This window comes from Lactuca serriola, chromosome 2 (assembly GCF_051521515.1).
Source record: "Lactuca serriola cultivar US96UC23 chromosome 2, Lser_US96UC23_V15, whole genome shotgun sequence".
NCBI lineage: Eukaryota > Viridiplantae > Streptophyta > Magnoliopsida > Asterales > Asteraceae > Lactuca > Lactuca serriola.
Window position 1 is genome coordinate 164,172,863 of NC_136409.1, and position 14,123 is coordinate 164,186,985.

The 14,123-nt window shown below is 32.6% G+C and overlaps 2 protein-coding genes across 4 annotated transcripts; both read right to left on the reverse strand.

Moving 5' to 3' along the window:
- Positions 1 to 490: 490 nt before the first annotated feature.
- Positions 491 to 4,174, reverse strand: LOC145090556 (phosphoinositide phosphatase SAC7-like). The gene is made up of 17 exons (XM_079028713.1): positions 3,888 to 4,174; positions 3,618 to 3,701; positions 3,374 to 3,501; positions 3,186 to 3,277; positions 2,951 to 3,099; positions 2,663 to 2,850; positions 2,473 to 2,559; positions 2,311 to 2,388; positions 2,142 to 2,212; positions 1,949 to 2,047; positions 1,777 to 1,876; positions 1,582 to 1,690; positions 1,433 to 1,505; positions 1,202 to 1,295; positions 1,029 to 1,121; positions 867 to 933; positions 491 to 784 (listed from the first exon to the last, which is right to left on the reverse strand). The coding sequence occupies exons 1-17, from the start codon at positions 4,033 to 4,035 to the stop codon at positions 654 to 656; spliced, it is 1,791 nt and encodes a 596-aa protein (XP_078884839.1). The 5' UTR covers positions 4,036 to 4,174; the 3' UTR covers positions 491 to 653.
- A 3,116-nt stretch (positions 4,175 to 7,290) lies between these two features.
- On the reverse strand, positions 7,291 to 10,472 carry LOC145087257 (ubiquitin domain-containing protein DSK2a-like). Of its 3 annotated transcripts, XM_079025182.1 has the most exons (8): positions 10,362 to 10,472; positions 9,983 to 10,233; positions 8,665 to 9,653; positions 8,462 to 8,575; positions 8,037 to 8,092; positions 7,888 to 7,916; positions 7,706 to 7,798; positions 7,291 to 7,616 (listed from the first exon to the last, which is right to left on the reverse strand). In XM_079025182.1, exons 2-8 carry the CDS (start codon positions 10,230 to 10,232, stop codon positions 7,471 to 7,473), a joined length of 1,677 nt encoding a protein of 558 aa, XP_078881308.1. In that variant the 5' UTR covers position 10,233; positions 10,362 to 10,472; the 3' UTR covers positions 7,291 to 7,470. The 3 variants fall into 3 exon arrangements, with proteins under 3 accessions (XP_078881308.1, XP_078881307.1, XP_078881309.1); XM_079025181.1 differs by having other exon boundaries at positions 9,983 to 10,462; XM_079025183.1 differs by having other exon boundaries at positions 7,706 to 7,795; positions 9,983 to 10,461.
- Between the last annotated feature and the right edge of the window lie 3,651 nt (positions 10,473 to 14,123).

The following is a 14,123-nucleotide window of genomic DNA, read 5'->3' on the forward strand; positions in this document are numbered from 1 at the left end:
AATCTTACTACTTTTTGTAATTTCTAAAAGTGTTCTTATTCCCTTAAATTGTATACAAATGAAAAAATATGACATAATGGACCATGTCATAAGGTAATTTCATAAAGTCAAAAATATTCCCAAAATCCAAAGATAAATGGTTATTTTGTAAGAGTTTCCCAGCAAATATATTTGGATATGAAATTAAATGGAAAAGTAAATACATAAAGTCATGGTATTTATCTATTTGTTAACAAAGTCAAAAAGTAATAAAAACCTTTTCGCAAACACCAATTAGGCATCCGATCGAAAGACGTAGTAAACTTTGTTTTTCACAAGACCACATGCATCATTCATGCCTTTCATCCTTTCAACTTTTCATCATTCCTTGTAAGAAAATACTCAAATTTTCAACCTTTGGTCAATTTTTATTATTTTCCAATCCAAATAATATAAATAAAACATTAACTATACTTAATTTTTTTTGAAAAACTAAAAATTTAAAGCGTAAAAATAAGCCAAAGGTACATGAAAATGGATAGTTACTTACACATGACTTCTAACATGGCCAATGCACATCATCAACTAACTACAAACAAAAATCACTTAAACAACAAATGAAAGACTTTTTTTCTAGAAAAAAAAATTAAAAACTAAAAACTTTCACTTTAAAATCAACGGGGAGGTTTATGCAAACGAGGTCGGTTACAGAAAATTCGACCATTGGCTTTCACGAATGATGCTACACCTACACTCAGTCCCGCCCAGAATAAAGAAAACAATAATTGCCATATATCATCCCCAACTGCATCAAAAATTATCATATTATAATTGTTTTTATTTAAATATAAAACTTTTTTAACCTATAAAAAATAACAGCAACTCACCTCGCATGAGTGACATCATTGCAAAAAAGAACCCCATTGTGATCAGAAACAAAGCAAGAGGAAGAGACTGCAAAAAAAAAAAAAAAAAAACACAAACTGTAAAAATTGAAGTCCATGATTAAAAAAAATAAATAAATAAAGGAATTTGTAAGGTGTAATTACAGCAATGGCTTCAATCCCTCCTTTTGGCGTAGTAGAAACCAAATCACGTGAGACAGAAACAATGTAATGACCTTGGAGTAGATCAATCGAATCCTATATGAAACAAATTATAATTACTTTTTTTAATTTATAAAATAATTATATATTTATTTATTTTCTAAAGAAAAATCTACCTGTTTTGTACCATCGACAAAATTGTTGAGGTAGTATCGCATTAACGCATTCCATCCGTCTTTAAGAATCCCTTGAGTAGTCCTCTTACCAACTCTATTATATAAAAAAAGACATTATTATATATTGATATTATATATTGATAGATACACACTTTAGCCTTCAAAAAGAAAATAGAAATGTCTAAAATACCCTTTAGCAACCATGATATTGGGCAAATAGGTCAATTTTACCTAACAAAATCTCCTTTTAAAGCAGGCGTGCCAGAATACTGGATGCTTATATCATCCCCGTGGTTAGCCCATACTGTTATATTCAAATATATATAAATATAAATTTTAAAAATTTAAAAATACACAATATTCAGTAAGAAAATACATACATATTTTGAAACGGTCATCAAAATTAGGATATGTACTAATGGTTTCATTAGCATCAAAAACACCAAGCCTTTGAAGCTGTAATTCCAACATTTTTCGTCCAATCATACTCTAAAAAACACGTCAAATAAGAAAATATTAAATTTTCATTTTTTTTTCACTTAATAATGGTGTAAAAGTGAGTAGTATATATATACCTGTGTGACATTTGTACGATCTAAACAATCAACACAATTTGTGCGTAGAATTCCAATTTGTTTTTCAACGATTTCACCCTTTTCATTTAACATATAGTACCTACAATTTCAAAAAAAAAAAAAACATTTATGGGATATACAAATAAAGATATGAACATAAATAGTACAATACCTATTTTTAATGAGGAAATCCTCAATGTGTTCATAAAGGATAGATAGGCGCTCAAAATGAACATGTCCACAAATGCGATGGAAGTCAAAATGCAAGTATCTATACACAATGGAAGTCAACAACCCATTTAGAAAAATCAAAATATATATAATTCACGAACAAATTGGTAAAATATGATTAAAAATATATATACCTGACGTCATTGCTAAGAATATTATGCACTGAATTGGCAAATTGTTGAGTCAATAGTCCCTCGCCACCATCCTATAAACCATAAAAAATATAAAACTTTGAGTCAAAAAATATGAAATGAGAAAATTATATATTATATAATATATATGATTATATATGTATTTGTATACCGTATTGACAAGATCAACAGCGAAAACATTTCCATATTTCTTCCTTAAATCGAGAAAATGGCGTTCAGCAACTCGAGGCTGTAGAAACGAATCAAATAAAACTGTCACTAACCGAAGAAATAAGAGCAATTGAAAGTGTCGCAAAAAGAAAGTTGCACATACAGCTTCCTCACGTCTCAAAATATCGAACTTAGGTTTGTATGTCAAATCGACAATTTGTTCCCAGATAAAAGGCATTGAACCTCGCACCTACAAAATCAAATTAATAAACATATAATCGAACTAGGGTTAGGAAATTCGTGTGATTTGTGAATTCGAAGAGGAAAAAAGATGTATATGAAATTAATCAAACCTGCACAAATGATGAGGTAAAACCTTTTAGCTGTATGATTTGTTCACTTTCGACAAAGTTTGCTACATAACCATCAGCATCAGCTCCTCTTCTCCATAGCCGAGTCCCTGTTCTTCTAGTGCATCTTCTTGCGATCAATGTGACGTCTATGATCTCTAATCCGATGGCTGATTGAAACGTCTGGAAAGCTGGGGATAAGTTGAGGAAATAAGAAATGATTTGCATTCATTCGTTATGAATAATAACTTTGAAAAAAGTAAATTAGGAATTGATAGAAAGGATACATACATCCTTGAATAACAGGAAGCATGTATGGATCAAGTTTGTTATCTATGAAAACTTCCAACATATAGTTGTTCCACAAGAATCGTGGCTCTGCTTGTCTCCAAAGAGGAAGCAGCCTCGATTCATCACCCAAATCATTCAAACGTTGGGCACTGAAAATTGTGAGAAACAAGTTTTCTTGAATATTATATGAATTGGGTGATTTAATCATGAGTTGAATGTAGAGAAGGTGAAGGACCTTAGTGTTATATTGACATCATATGAGAAATATAGTCCGTGGGTCTTTTCTGCAACTTTTAACAGATTGGAAAATTCAGACTCCACTCTTTTCTGTCAGAAATGGGAATTGTAAGATGAATGTTTACACTATCATAAAGATTAACGAACATGAAGAAGTAAAAAAACAGTGACCTAGGGTAATTTGACCTGCTCCGCGGGAGAATTTTTCAAGGAATGATCACAAGGGAAGACTTTGAGTGACAAAACTTTGAAGAACGGATGCCCCAAGTAAGTTCCAACAGATTCACGATCGGTAATCACTAATAAATATGATCCTAGAACATAGAGATGAGATAGAGTTCAGGAGTCATGAAAACTTGATAACATTGACTATCATGCAACCTAGAAGTTAAACTGATTCAAATCCTTAGCATCATGATGATCATCTAACCTGCTAATAGCTTTAGCATCCCAACAACACCAAAAACCGTCTGAATTTTTGGAACACGAACCATGGTGCAATGCGGAACTTCATCTACATAAACAGAAGATTACATTAATGATTAATCAAGTACTATCAGAACCCTCCAGATGATTACATTCTTCAAATCCCATGGAAAATCATAATCGCATTAACCCCTTTCAGTACATCTAAGGCGATCATTACACTATCAGAAATTGATAAATATTCGTAAGCAAAAGAACAGAATCGAGAACAAACCAACAAGCGACATGGAGCCATTAACACGATTGACAGCTAAACAAGACCCAGAAGAACCATCAGTGGGTTCAACAATATATTGATCCGGAAACTCCCATAACCTCATACGTGTGTAGAGTTTCTGGGAGGGATGAGCCTTCACCATCATCGTTCCTGATTGTTTTTTTTCCTACTTTGAATTGTAACAGAATTGAAATCGAATAGAATTGAATTCTAGGGCAATGATTTGGGTTCTTTTCTCGATTTTTAAGAGAAATTTATCGAAGAAGAAATGGAGTTAGAGTGAAGAAGAGCGCAATAAACTGGAATAACAGAATGATATAACGGAACGACTCCCATCTCGGAATGCTTGTTTGGATTTAACAAAATCAAATGGAATTATTTACATTGAGTTCCCTTGTACTTTCATATATTTACATTGACTTCCCCTTTACTTTGCCATAAAAGACCTTATTGTTTACTATTTTCTAAACATATTTTTTTAGGGGCAAAAAAAAATATTTTGTTTATACTAGAATAACCATTACATTTTCAGTTACTTTTTAGATTTACCAAAATATTCATTTGTTTTTTTAAAGAAGGTATTGATTGTTTTGTGACATGACATTTATCTTATTCTTTTTAGATTATGATAGAAAAAAAAAACAATATCACTTATATTTGCTTGAGTAAATGGTCTTTAAGTAGATTATCTATTTCTTACGTTTTATATTATACAATAGGCAACGTCATTTAATTTTGTTTCCATGATAACCTTAAAAGAAAAGTCAGTCATAAAGCAACCGTTGATTTCTTTAAAAAAACGGATTTTGGGTTAATACGAAAGTCAACCGAAAATATAAGGGTTTTTTTATATATAAACAAAATGTAAAGGTTTTTTGAATATTGCTAGATAAATGATTGTGTTTTCTGTATTTTATTATTTTTTTAATTATTTCAAAAAAACTATTATAGTTTTTCATTTTCCCCGTTTAATTATTTTAGCATGTTTATCACTAAGTTTTCGATTTTACATATTTTTTCATTAACTTAATTTTTTTTTTAAAAACTAACATTTTCCAAACTTTTTTGTTTGGACCGATTTTTTCGTCCTGGATCATAATTTTCATATTTTTCTTCTGTTGTTATGTTATGATGTTTTTGATAGGCTTTAACATTAAAATATAATGGATACATTTTATTTTTCCAAAACAAATAAACATGATGTCATGTTCAATTCTTGTTGGTAAAATATATATCAAAGTCTATTTGCAGGTGCTCAAATATTGTATTAGGTGAAAAACAACGATTTAGTTCGACTTGACATCATAATTTGATTTTAGAATCAAACAAAATGGCAGCCAGACCTGGCAATTTCAGACATGAAGACACGAATCTGTGAAAGACACGACACGACACAAATACACGACACGAATACATCTTAAAAATTAAGATAAAGCTTATTTATCATCGTGTAATCGTATGGTGTCAAATTCGTGGCTGACATGTTATCATGACACGAATACACGAATTGTCAGGTCATTGACAGCTTCCAAACGCTAATATATATTTGGAATATAATTGAAGTTTTTATGTCTTTTGCATTGGAAATGTTATAATCTTAAAGTGATTGATCTATAATAATATCATTACATTGAATTCATTCACGGCTTTATTTTTTTTCCCATCAATAGTGAGATTAATAATAGCTCATTTAATAAATTCCTTAGCATCGCATTATTATTCAATTTCAAATCAAAACCTTCAATCTCAAAGAAATATAATAAAATTATTATGGGTCAAATTAATTTTATGATTGTAAATGTTTCTAATTGGAAACATAAAATTTCAGTTTCAAAAGAATCTAGTTACATTGTTTTGAGTTCATCTTAAATCATGTTTAAATGGTTAGAAAATAACTATTTGTGACAACAAACTGGAAATCGAACGATAAGTTTAATGATAAGAAATGTCACATACTTGAAATAAACTATGTCGATGATAAGTAAGTTTATGACGTTAGTTTTAAAGAAACAAACTTCCGAAAACAAGTCCTCTAATTAACAAAACCAACAAAATGAAATTGCTTAACATCACATATTGGCATTAAATATGTAACCATGTAACACCCATAAGTTTACAAAATAAGCTTTTGAACACTTATGATCATAATGTTGAATGTTTATGATAAGTATGATGTTTTAGTGATTTACTACCATGTAAGCAGTGCTAACAAAGCCTTTAAAATAAAATGCTATAAAGTGGAAAACTTCATAAGTTATGTGTTTTAGTTTTGACTTACAATTCCATTTCTCGTTAGAGTTAGAGTTAGAGTTAGAGTGTTTTGGTTATTAGTTTTTACATAAAGCCAAATGAAGTAATATGCAAAAAAAAAAAAACAACAAAACAAAACAAAAACAACAAAACAAAACAAAAACAAAAACAAACAAAGGAACCATACAAATTTGATGATAGATAAAGGAGTTGTGAGAAAAATGATAGATAAAGTAATATGAAAATTTTGATGTTATAACAGCATTATGGGCTGCCAACTCAACCACAACAAGAAGTAACACGACCCACACCGTAATGCTCTTACTTTTGACCTAGAAGTGGAAAGATTTTAGTAGTATCTTTTGAATTGTAAATGCTTGTAATAACGTATGATGTTTTCCTATAGTTTATCATATTAGTTTGTAACACCGTGAAAGACAAAATCTATATTTTGATTAAAAAAATTGTACAAATTGGAGGTATCTTCTACTAATTATCATATTTTGTAAATGAAATGATGTTTATAATGGAATAAAAGTTAGGATGTTACATGATTTATCTTTAAACCAGCCGGTATGGCAACCAAGATTCTAAAATGTACCCACTTTCACATGTCTCACGTTCACTCCACCATATGTATTCCACTGATTCAAGGACAAAGTAGTTTCTTTTATTCGTATACACAAAATTTATCCATCAACATTCTTCCCTCTTAAAACCTGTTTCCTTTTTTTTCTCTTGTACATGGTCTCTCATGCATGTATGCGTGTGATTCTTACAAGGTAAGTTTTTGAACAATTGTGATCATAATGTTGAACGTGTGTGCCACAAGTATCATGTCTTAGTAATTTCCTACCATGTAAGTAATGCTAACAAAATCTTTAAAGTAGAATGCTATATAAAGTTGTAAAACTTCCGACTGCTTTATATAAAACGATGTTTTGAAATTAAAATTTTCATATGTATTTTGTAATCATATTGAGGTGTTACAAAACATATGCTAAAAGTACCGATTTTTTCTCAACTCAAATCATTTGTTAAAAAGGATATAATTAGGGAAAACACCTGAAACTACATTCAAGACAAGTTTCCACATGAGCAACAAAATCTACTTACATAATTATTATGGCTTACCAAACTACAATCAAGGAAAAAAAACAAAACAATTTCTAAAAAACATCCAAAAAAAAGGAACATTCATGCACCAAATTTAACGAAATATCTTTGAACGCAACCTGAGTTTGACTGTTACCCATGATAATATTGTATATTATATATGTATGTATATTATATTAATCTTATATAATATGTAACAGCTCATAAATATTTATCAACCAAGATTTCCCAATAGCCTCTCAACTGCAGCATGAACATTACCTGCTGTTGCTGTCAGTGCTTGAAGATTCTCACGTGTGTCAAAGAATCCCATTTCTTGTAGCTGTGCCAGCTGTGTAGCATACAATTCCTCCGGAGGCACTGTTATTTTTTTTTTTATTTAAAAAAAAATGAAAAATACATGAGTTTATTTGTAAGATATGAAGGATGTTTGATAATATGTTGGTTACCATTTGAATTGTTTGGCATTGTGAAGCCACCAGTTCCAAGCCCACCAAACATGTTCATAAGCATATCCAATCCCATGTTATCGGGCCCACCTGCTACACCAAAAAAGAAAATGATTATTATTAATATTTATTATGATTTAGTTATAAATTTGGAAATATAAAAAGTGTTAACCATTTGTTACCTGTTGCTACACCGGTTTGACCTGTTTCCCTGAAACAGAAAGTTGATATCAAATAACGAATTACTACATGGTAAAGTAAAAGTCAACAGTTGAGTTGACCAATCAGAGAAAAAAAAAAAAAAAAAAAAAAAAAAGGATAAAAGTTTTACCGAGTACCGGGTGGTTGTCTACCAGAGAAAAGAGATTGCTGCAGTGTCATCATTTGCTGTAAAATGTAACAACAGTAAACATGATAAAATAAAAAGTATAAAACTAAGTAACCAATGTATTACTATCTTACTGATAATAACAAATATAACAAGCTTTTCACATTAAATGATAATAACAAATTAACATCTTTCATGACATGCATTCAATATCGCATATTCACATGCATTAATTAGTATGAATATCAATATGTGTGACTTCTCTTCTTTCTATATTTTCTAGAGTCATATTCGAAAGCTTTATTAACATAACCTGAAAGTATCTTGTATTTCCTTATTATACGTTTTCGATATAGAAAACCAAACGAGCTTTTATTTTTCCTTATTCAAACTTGTGCATGAAAATAGATGCATAGTCATATATATACCTGCATTGTCTCTGGAGAAGTTAATTGGCGAATGAAGTCAGGATTTTGCATCATTTCTCTTAATTGTGGGTTTGATTCAAGCATGCTTCGCATCTGTGGATTCATGCCAAGTATCTTAAAAAAAAAAACAATGAAAAGTTTTAGTAACTACACATCCCAATAAAAAAGAAAATCTTGAACTAATGTAAGCAAAAAACAAGTACCTGATTCATATACTGTGGATTTGAAAGTAGGCTTTGCATCATCTGTGAAACAGCTGGATTTTGCATGAGTTGACTCATTGAATTTGGATCAGGGGTAATACCACCACCACCACCACCAAACAATCCCTCAAGACCTGGAACACCAAGGCCACCTAAACCACCTACTGGCGGTGGTGACCTACCAATCCCACCAGGATTTGTTTGGTTACCTCCACCACCAGCCGCCCAAGGATTCGGGAGTGGATTGGTATTTGGAGCAGGAGAGCCAGTAGTATCACCGCCAGTGGTGGTGGTGCTGGTAGGGTTAGCCGCCTGGCCACGGGTTTGACCACCCTGGGCACCCAAAAGAGCTGCAAATGGATTTGAATTCAAATCATTTGTTGTATCACCACCACCACCACCACCCATTGTGGTGGCATTCAGAAACGGCTCCTGGACATTTTCATACATTCGCCTAAGCATGTTGAATCCTTCAGGTGAGGATTCGATATTACTCATTGCTCTATCTGTGTTACGCATCATTTCACGCATGAGTTCAGGGTTTCTTGCAGCTTCCATTGTTTGTCTGAGGATTGCAGGATCATTGAGCATATGACCAAGCTCTGGATTCCGATCAATGATTTCACGCATTTGGGGATTGTTCATCATCATGTTGTGCATAACATCTGGATTGTTTAATAGATTCTGAACAAGAGGTAGATCCATGATTTCTCGCATCATGTTGGGGTTTTGAGTCAATTGTTGTTGCATTTGTTCCAATTCTGGAAGTCCGCCTCCAAACATGCCACCATTACCACCTAAACCACCCAATCCAAGTCCAGGAAATGGTGAAGCACCAAGCCCAATTACACCACCTTCAACTGAGCCAGCCTCACCTGCAACAGGTGGAGTAGTATTTGCTCTGGTAGTGGTAGGAGGAGCACCTGCTGGAGTAGATGTAGCAGAGACAAATCCACGTACTAAGTGAACTGTATGCTCCGCCTCCAAACCTATAAAGTATAAACCACATATAGAAATATTTTAGTGAAAACTGAAATGTCTGCAGCTTGACATCCAAAAACAAAGCGTTGCTTGTAACACACTCGTCCAAATGAATTTATGTTCCAAATCATGATAGGAAACTCTAGGGTTCTAGAAGATTTAATTGCATTCCTGTTATCAAGAATCGCATGTATGATAGAACGGTTAAATATAATACAAATTGAGGAGTGTATCAATTTACTAGCATACGAATTGAATCGACTCAGATCACAATGACACTAAGCCTAACATTACGATCATAATCAGTGAACAGAAATCGATGGTAAACTGAAAGTACCGTAGCTCTTAAGAGTCTGATCGTCCTTGAGGATGCGACCTTTATAAATCAATCGCTGCTGTTCCGCGGGGATTTCGCAGCTCTGTTGAAGAACAGACTTGAACGACTCAACAGACGACTCAAGGGATACCTGAACGGAGAACTTCGTTCCGTTCGAACACCGTACGTTAACGGTAACGGCGTCGCCACCTTCAGCCTTGCTTGATTCAATACCTTCGGTAACAACATCATCACCGCTTCCGCCGCCCATCCTATCCACCCCAAATTCGAGGTTTTTTTCAGCAATTAATGAAGAAAAACGAAGAAATAGCTAGAGAATCTCTGTGTGAGAATCGAATTGAAGCAGCTATTTGATCGATCAATAAACTGATTCGAAAACCTGAGAATTGGAGAATCGAAATGCTTTGGAAACTTGGGGAAGGAGGAACTCTTTCTTTCTGTGCGCACAGTAAATTCCGAAACGTAGACCGGTTGAGAGAAGACCCTTGCCTTTTTATTTATACGCCCTCCGTAATCCGTATCAATAAATATAACACAAAATATTTAAGATATGTTTAATAAAATAAGACAAAATTGAAAAAATGGTGGTCCTTCTTCCAGGCTAATTTGTACGTAAAATTGGTCCCCTACTTAACTTCTGTTAAGCGATTGCTATTAACCTTCTCATGTTCTTTCCACATGAGGGTATATTTGACTGTTCACTAATAAAGATCATTTTTGCACTTAAAAAAATATATCCTTTTTTTTAAAGAAAAAATTTAATATCTGTTTATTTATTATTTTTAATTGATATCTCTCTCTCTCTCTCATTTTTGTGTTAAATCAGGAAAACCCATCAACACCTCGTTTTAAACTCTCTTTCATAATCCCTTTCTTATATTCCTTGCCAAAAACCCATCAACACCACCATTGGTGTTCACCTTCATTGTCACGTCACCATAAGAGCCTAACTCCATGTTGCTCACCAACATACTTTACCTCCGATTGTTGCTATCGGATACAAACACATATAGAAAGAGAAAGGGTAATTTCACCTACAACTTAAAATCCTTTTGTAAATACCAACAGACACGCACAAAAAGACCCAAGATCTTTGTGTGAATGAGCTTTCTGAAGTTCCAGTCATCGTTTGGGTGTTATACAACATCTTTCAACCGACGGTTACCCCAATTAGCAAGATGAGGAATAAATGAGTGGTGGTTAGAATCCGATCAGGCACTCCAAGTCAATCAGGTCTGTTAGAATCCTTTCCCTATTGCATTAGTTTCTCTTTGTTGTGAAAGTAGGTCACGAAGATCAACACAATCACACCCAAATTGTACACATCAGTTTTTTTGTTTGATTTCTTGAACTTTGAAATCGATTAAAGATGATGAACAAATGATGACCACAGGATCAAGGTTAATTGAAATCAACATATCAATGAAAATGAATAGCAAAAGATCAGCATACCACAAGGATCAAACACGTAATTTACTCTAAAGAATTATAAATCGAAGCAAATAACTACATATAGACAAAGGCTAAGGCAGATCAAAGATTCAGGTCTCTAGTCTCGACTGATATTCTATCTGTTCTTTAACTTCAAGGGTTGTTGATTATTGATGATAATGGGGGATGTGATCATTGGCTCAACATGATCCGATTCAGGATCAGGTAGTGGCAAAAGAGGTGTTGTGTCGGGGTCAGATTGAATACGTTGAAAGATCTGATACGGTGGAGAATGGAGGATCCATGTAGATTGAAAAAGATTGGGATTTTTCCTTTTGATCTTCTATTTTATTGTGGTTGGGTAAGTTGGAGGTGAAGAGAATGGTTATAGTCATGATATTGAGGAAGACAAAGAGGACATTGGGAGTGAATTTGGAGATTCAGAAAATCTAAGAGAGTAGAATGGAGGATAAATGAGTTCATCTACTTATGTATTTTTGTGTGTGGAGAGAGGGAGAGAGAGAGACAAAGGAGAGATATTGGATAAGGTGTCTATGTCCATAACTATTTTTGGTATGTACTTGACCTTGTTTGGCATGGTCCATTTGGGTTGCATGGCATAATGCATTTGGATAGACAAAAATGAGAGAAATAACACTTAAGGTTTATTAATATATTATAAGTTCTAATATATTAATAGTATTATTTAAATAGTACTGATCAAGAATTAATTTGGAATTAATTAAGTGATCAAAAGAAGACTAATTAAATATACGGGTTGATTGTGTAAATCACTCATACTTGTATAGTGGGCTAAAGCTCTATGGATTATCAAGTTGGGCTAAAACTCATAGGATGCTCCATGGTGGTTATATAACCCATGGGTCATGGAAATGAAAGGTCATGACAATTAGGGTTTACATGGTGTAACCCTAATTGTAACACACTATATAAGCTTCATGTTACACAACAAAATCGGCACCTAAGAGAACAAAGGAGGGCAAGTCGATTTCTAAAGTGTTCTACATATCTCTCAAGTTTATTCCAAGTGCATTTGTTGTTGTGTGAGAAATTTGAGGCATCACACTTGGGGTGTTAGGCTCACAAGGTTTCAAGGAATCCAGTTCACTTCAAGGGATGTAATTCTAGCAAACTTTTATGATTAAAGTTCCCCATTATGCTAGATAGGATTATGAACCTTGGAAATCAAATTTTGCATGTATTTTAGACAAACATAGATCGAAGGTTTCTAGGGTTGAGTGTACACCTTAGGAGTGTTAGAATGCTCAAAACCCTACAAGAGAGAGAGAGAGAGAGACCTCTTTTATTTTTTAATCATTAAAATAAATAAATAGATATTAATTTTTTTCTTTTAAAAAAGGGGGATATATTTTTTCAGGTGCAAAAATGGTCCCTTATAAGTGAAAAAACAAATATACCCTCATGTGGGAGGCCCATGAGGGGTTAACAACAATAACTTAACGGAAGTTAAGTCGGGGGGACTAATTCTATGTACAAACTAAGCCAAAATGACCATGGATCCAAAAAGTCGAGGTTTGGAATGAAACCCCCAAAAAATGCATACCATAGGTACCATTTTTGCAATTTTGTCATAAAATAATTCAAATCAATGCTAATTTTTTTTCATTATCTTTATTTTATTTTATAAACATACACAACTCTAAGTTAATTCCAATCACTATAATTCAACATAGACCATTTATCTTATTTATGTTGAATAATATTCATTTGAAACTTTTAAAACTTTCCAACTTATCATACCTAATTGTTTAGTTAATTGAAATATTATGCACATATAAGAACATTATTTATATGTTTTTGTCATCCATATTTTCTTTTCTTTTTTTTTCTTTTTGTTATTGTTATCAAGAGTTCATGAAAATGAAAATGAATTTTTATACAAAAATACATGTTCAGTAGAGAAGATATAAGGAGAATAAGAAGACATACATGTCGGGTAAAGAATATATAGGAAGAATAAAAGAAGGAAAGTCGATGTATGTGTACTTTATTACATATACATTGAGCCTAATCCAAAAAATGTAGGTGGAGAAAAAGTCTATAGTAGTCATATAATCTCTAAAAAGAGAGTTAAATGATAATTATATCGAGTATTAAAGGTTGGCCAAATTAATCTGAATTTCGAAAACCTACATGCTTTTTGGGTTCTTTTCTTTGTTTCAACTTATTTCCATTTTTTCCTTTATTTTGATTTCAACAAAAAATTATGGTTGTAAATTTAGAGTTTATCAGTCAAACGTTCAATATTTGATTTTTTTAATTAATAAATTAATTGACTCACAACAACTGAAAAATATGTGTTTGGAGAACGATGAGATTTGTAAACGACCCAAAAATCAAGGGTAAAAATTTCATTTTTAATATGACTACAACGTTGATACCATTTAATTCAAACATTTCAAATCATAGTCAAGTAAATCCTTTATCAGAGTTTATCTCAAAATCATTCATTGCGGATATCATAGGTGTGTGCACTGCGATCAATCCGAGCCCCTCCTTTCCGAAACGATGATACCTGAAACCATAAACAAACTTGTAAGCACGAAGCTTAGTGAGTTTCCCAGAGCATACCACACACACAAACCACATATCACATATATAGAAGCTACCTGTATCACATATCATGCTAGCTATAGAAGCTACCTATATCACATAAGCCATGCATACA

Bases quoted from the DNA above. Each gene is read 5' to 3' on its own strand.
- LOC145090556 (XM_079028713.1), bottom strand. From the start codon at position 4,035: ATGATGGTGAAGGCTCATCCCTCCCAGAAACTCTACACACGTATGAGG. The intron at 2,560-2,662 runs GTTTGATTAATT...TTGATTTTGTAG, and splicing joins TTACCTCATCATTTGTGCAG to GTGCGAGGTTCAATGCCTTT. The intron at 934-1,028 runs GTAATTACACCT...TTTTTTTTGCAG, and splicing joins GAGGGATTGAAGCCATTGCT to TCTCTTCCTCTTGCTTTGTT.
- LOC145087257 (XM_079025182.1), bottom strand. From the start codon at position 10,232: ATGGGCGGCGGAAGCGGTGATGATGTTGTTACCGAAGGTATTGAATCA. The intron at 8,093-8,461 runs GTATATATATGA...TACATTTTACAG, and splicing joins CTTCTCCAGAGACAATGCAG to CAAATGATGACACTGCAGCA. The intron at 7,617-7,705 runs GTAACCAACATA...AAAAAATAACAG, and splicing joins AATGCCAAACAATTCAAATG to TGCCTCCGGAGGAATTGTAT.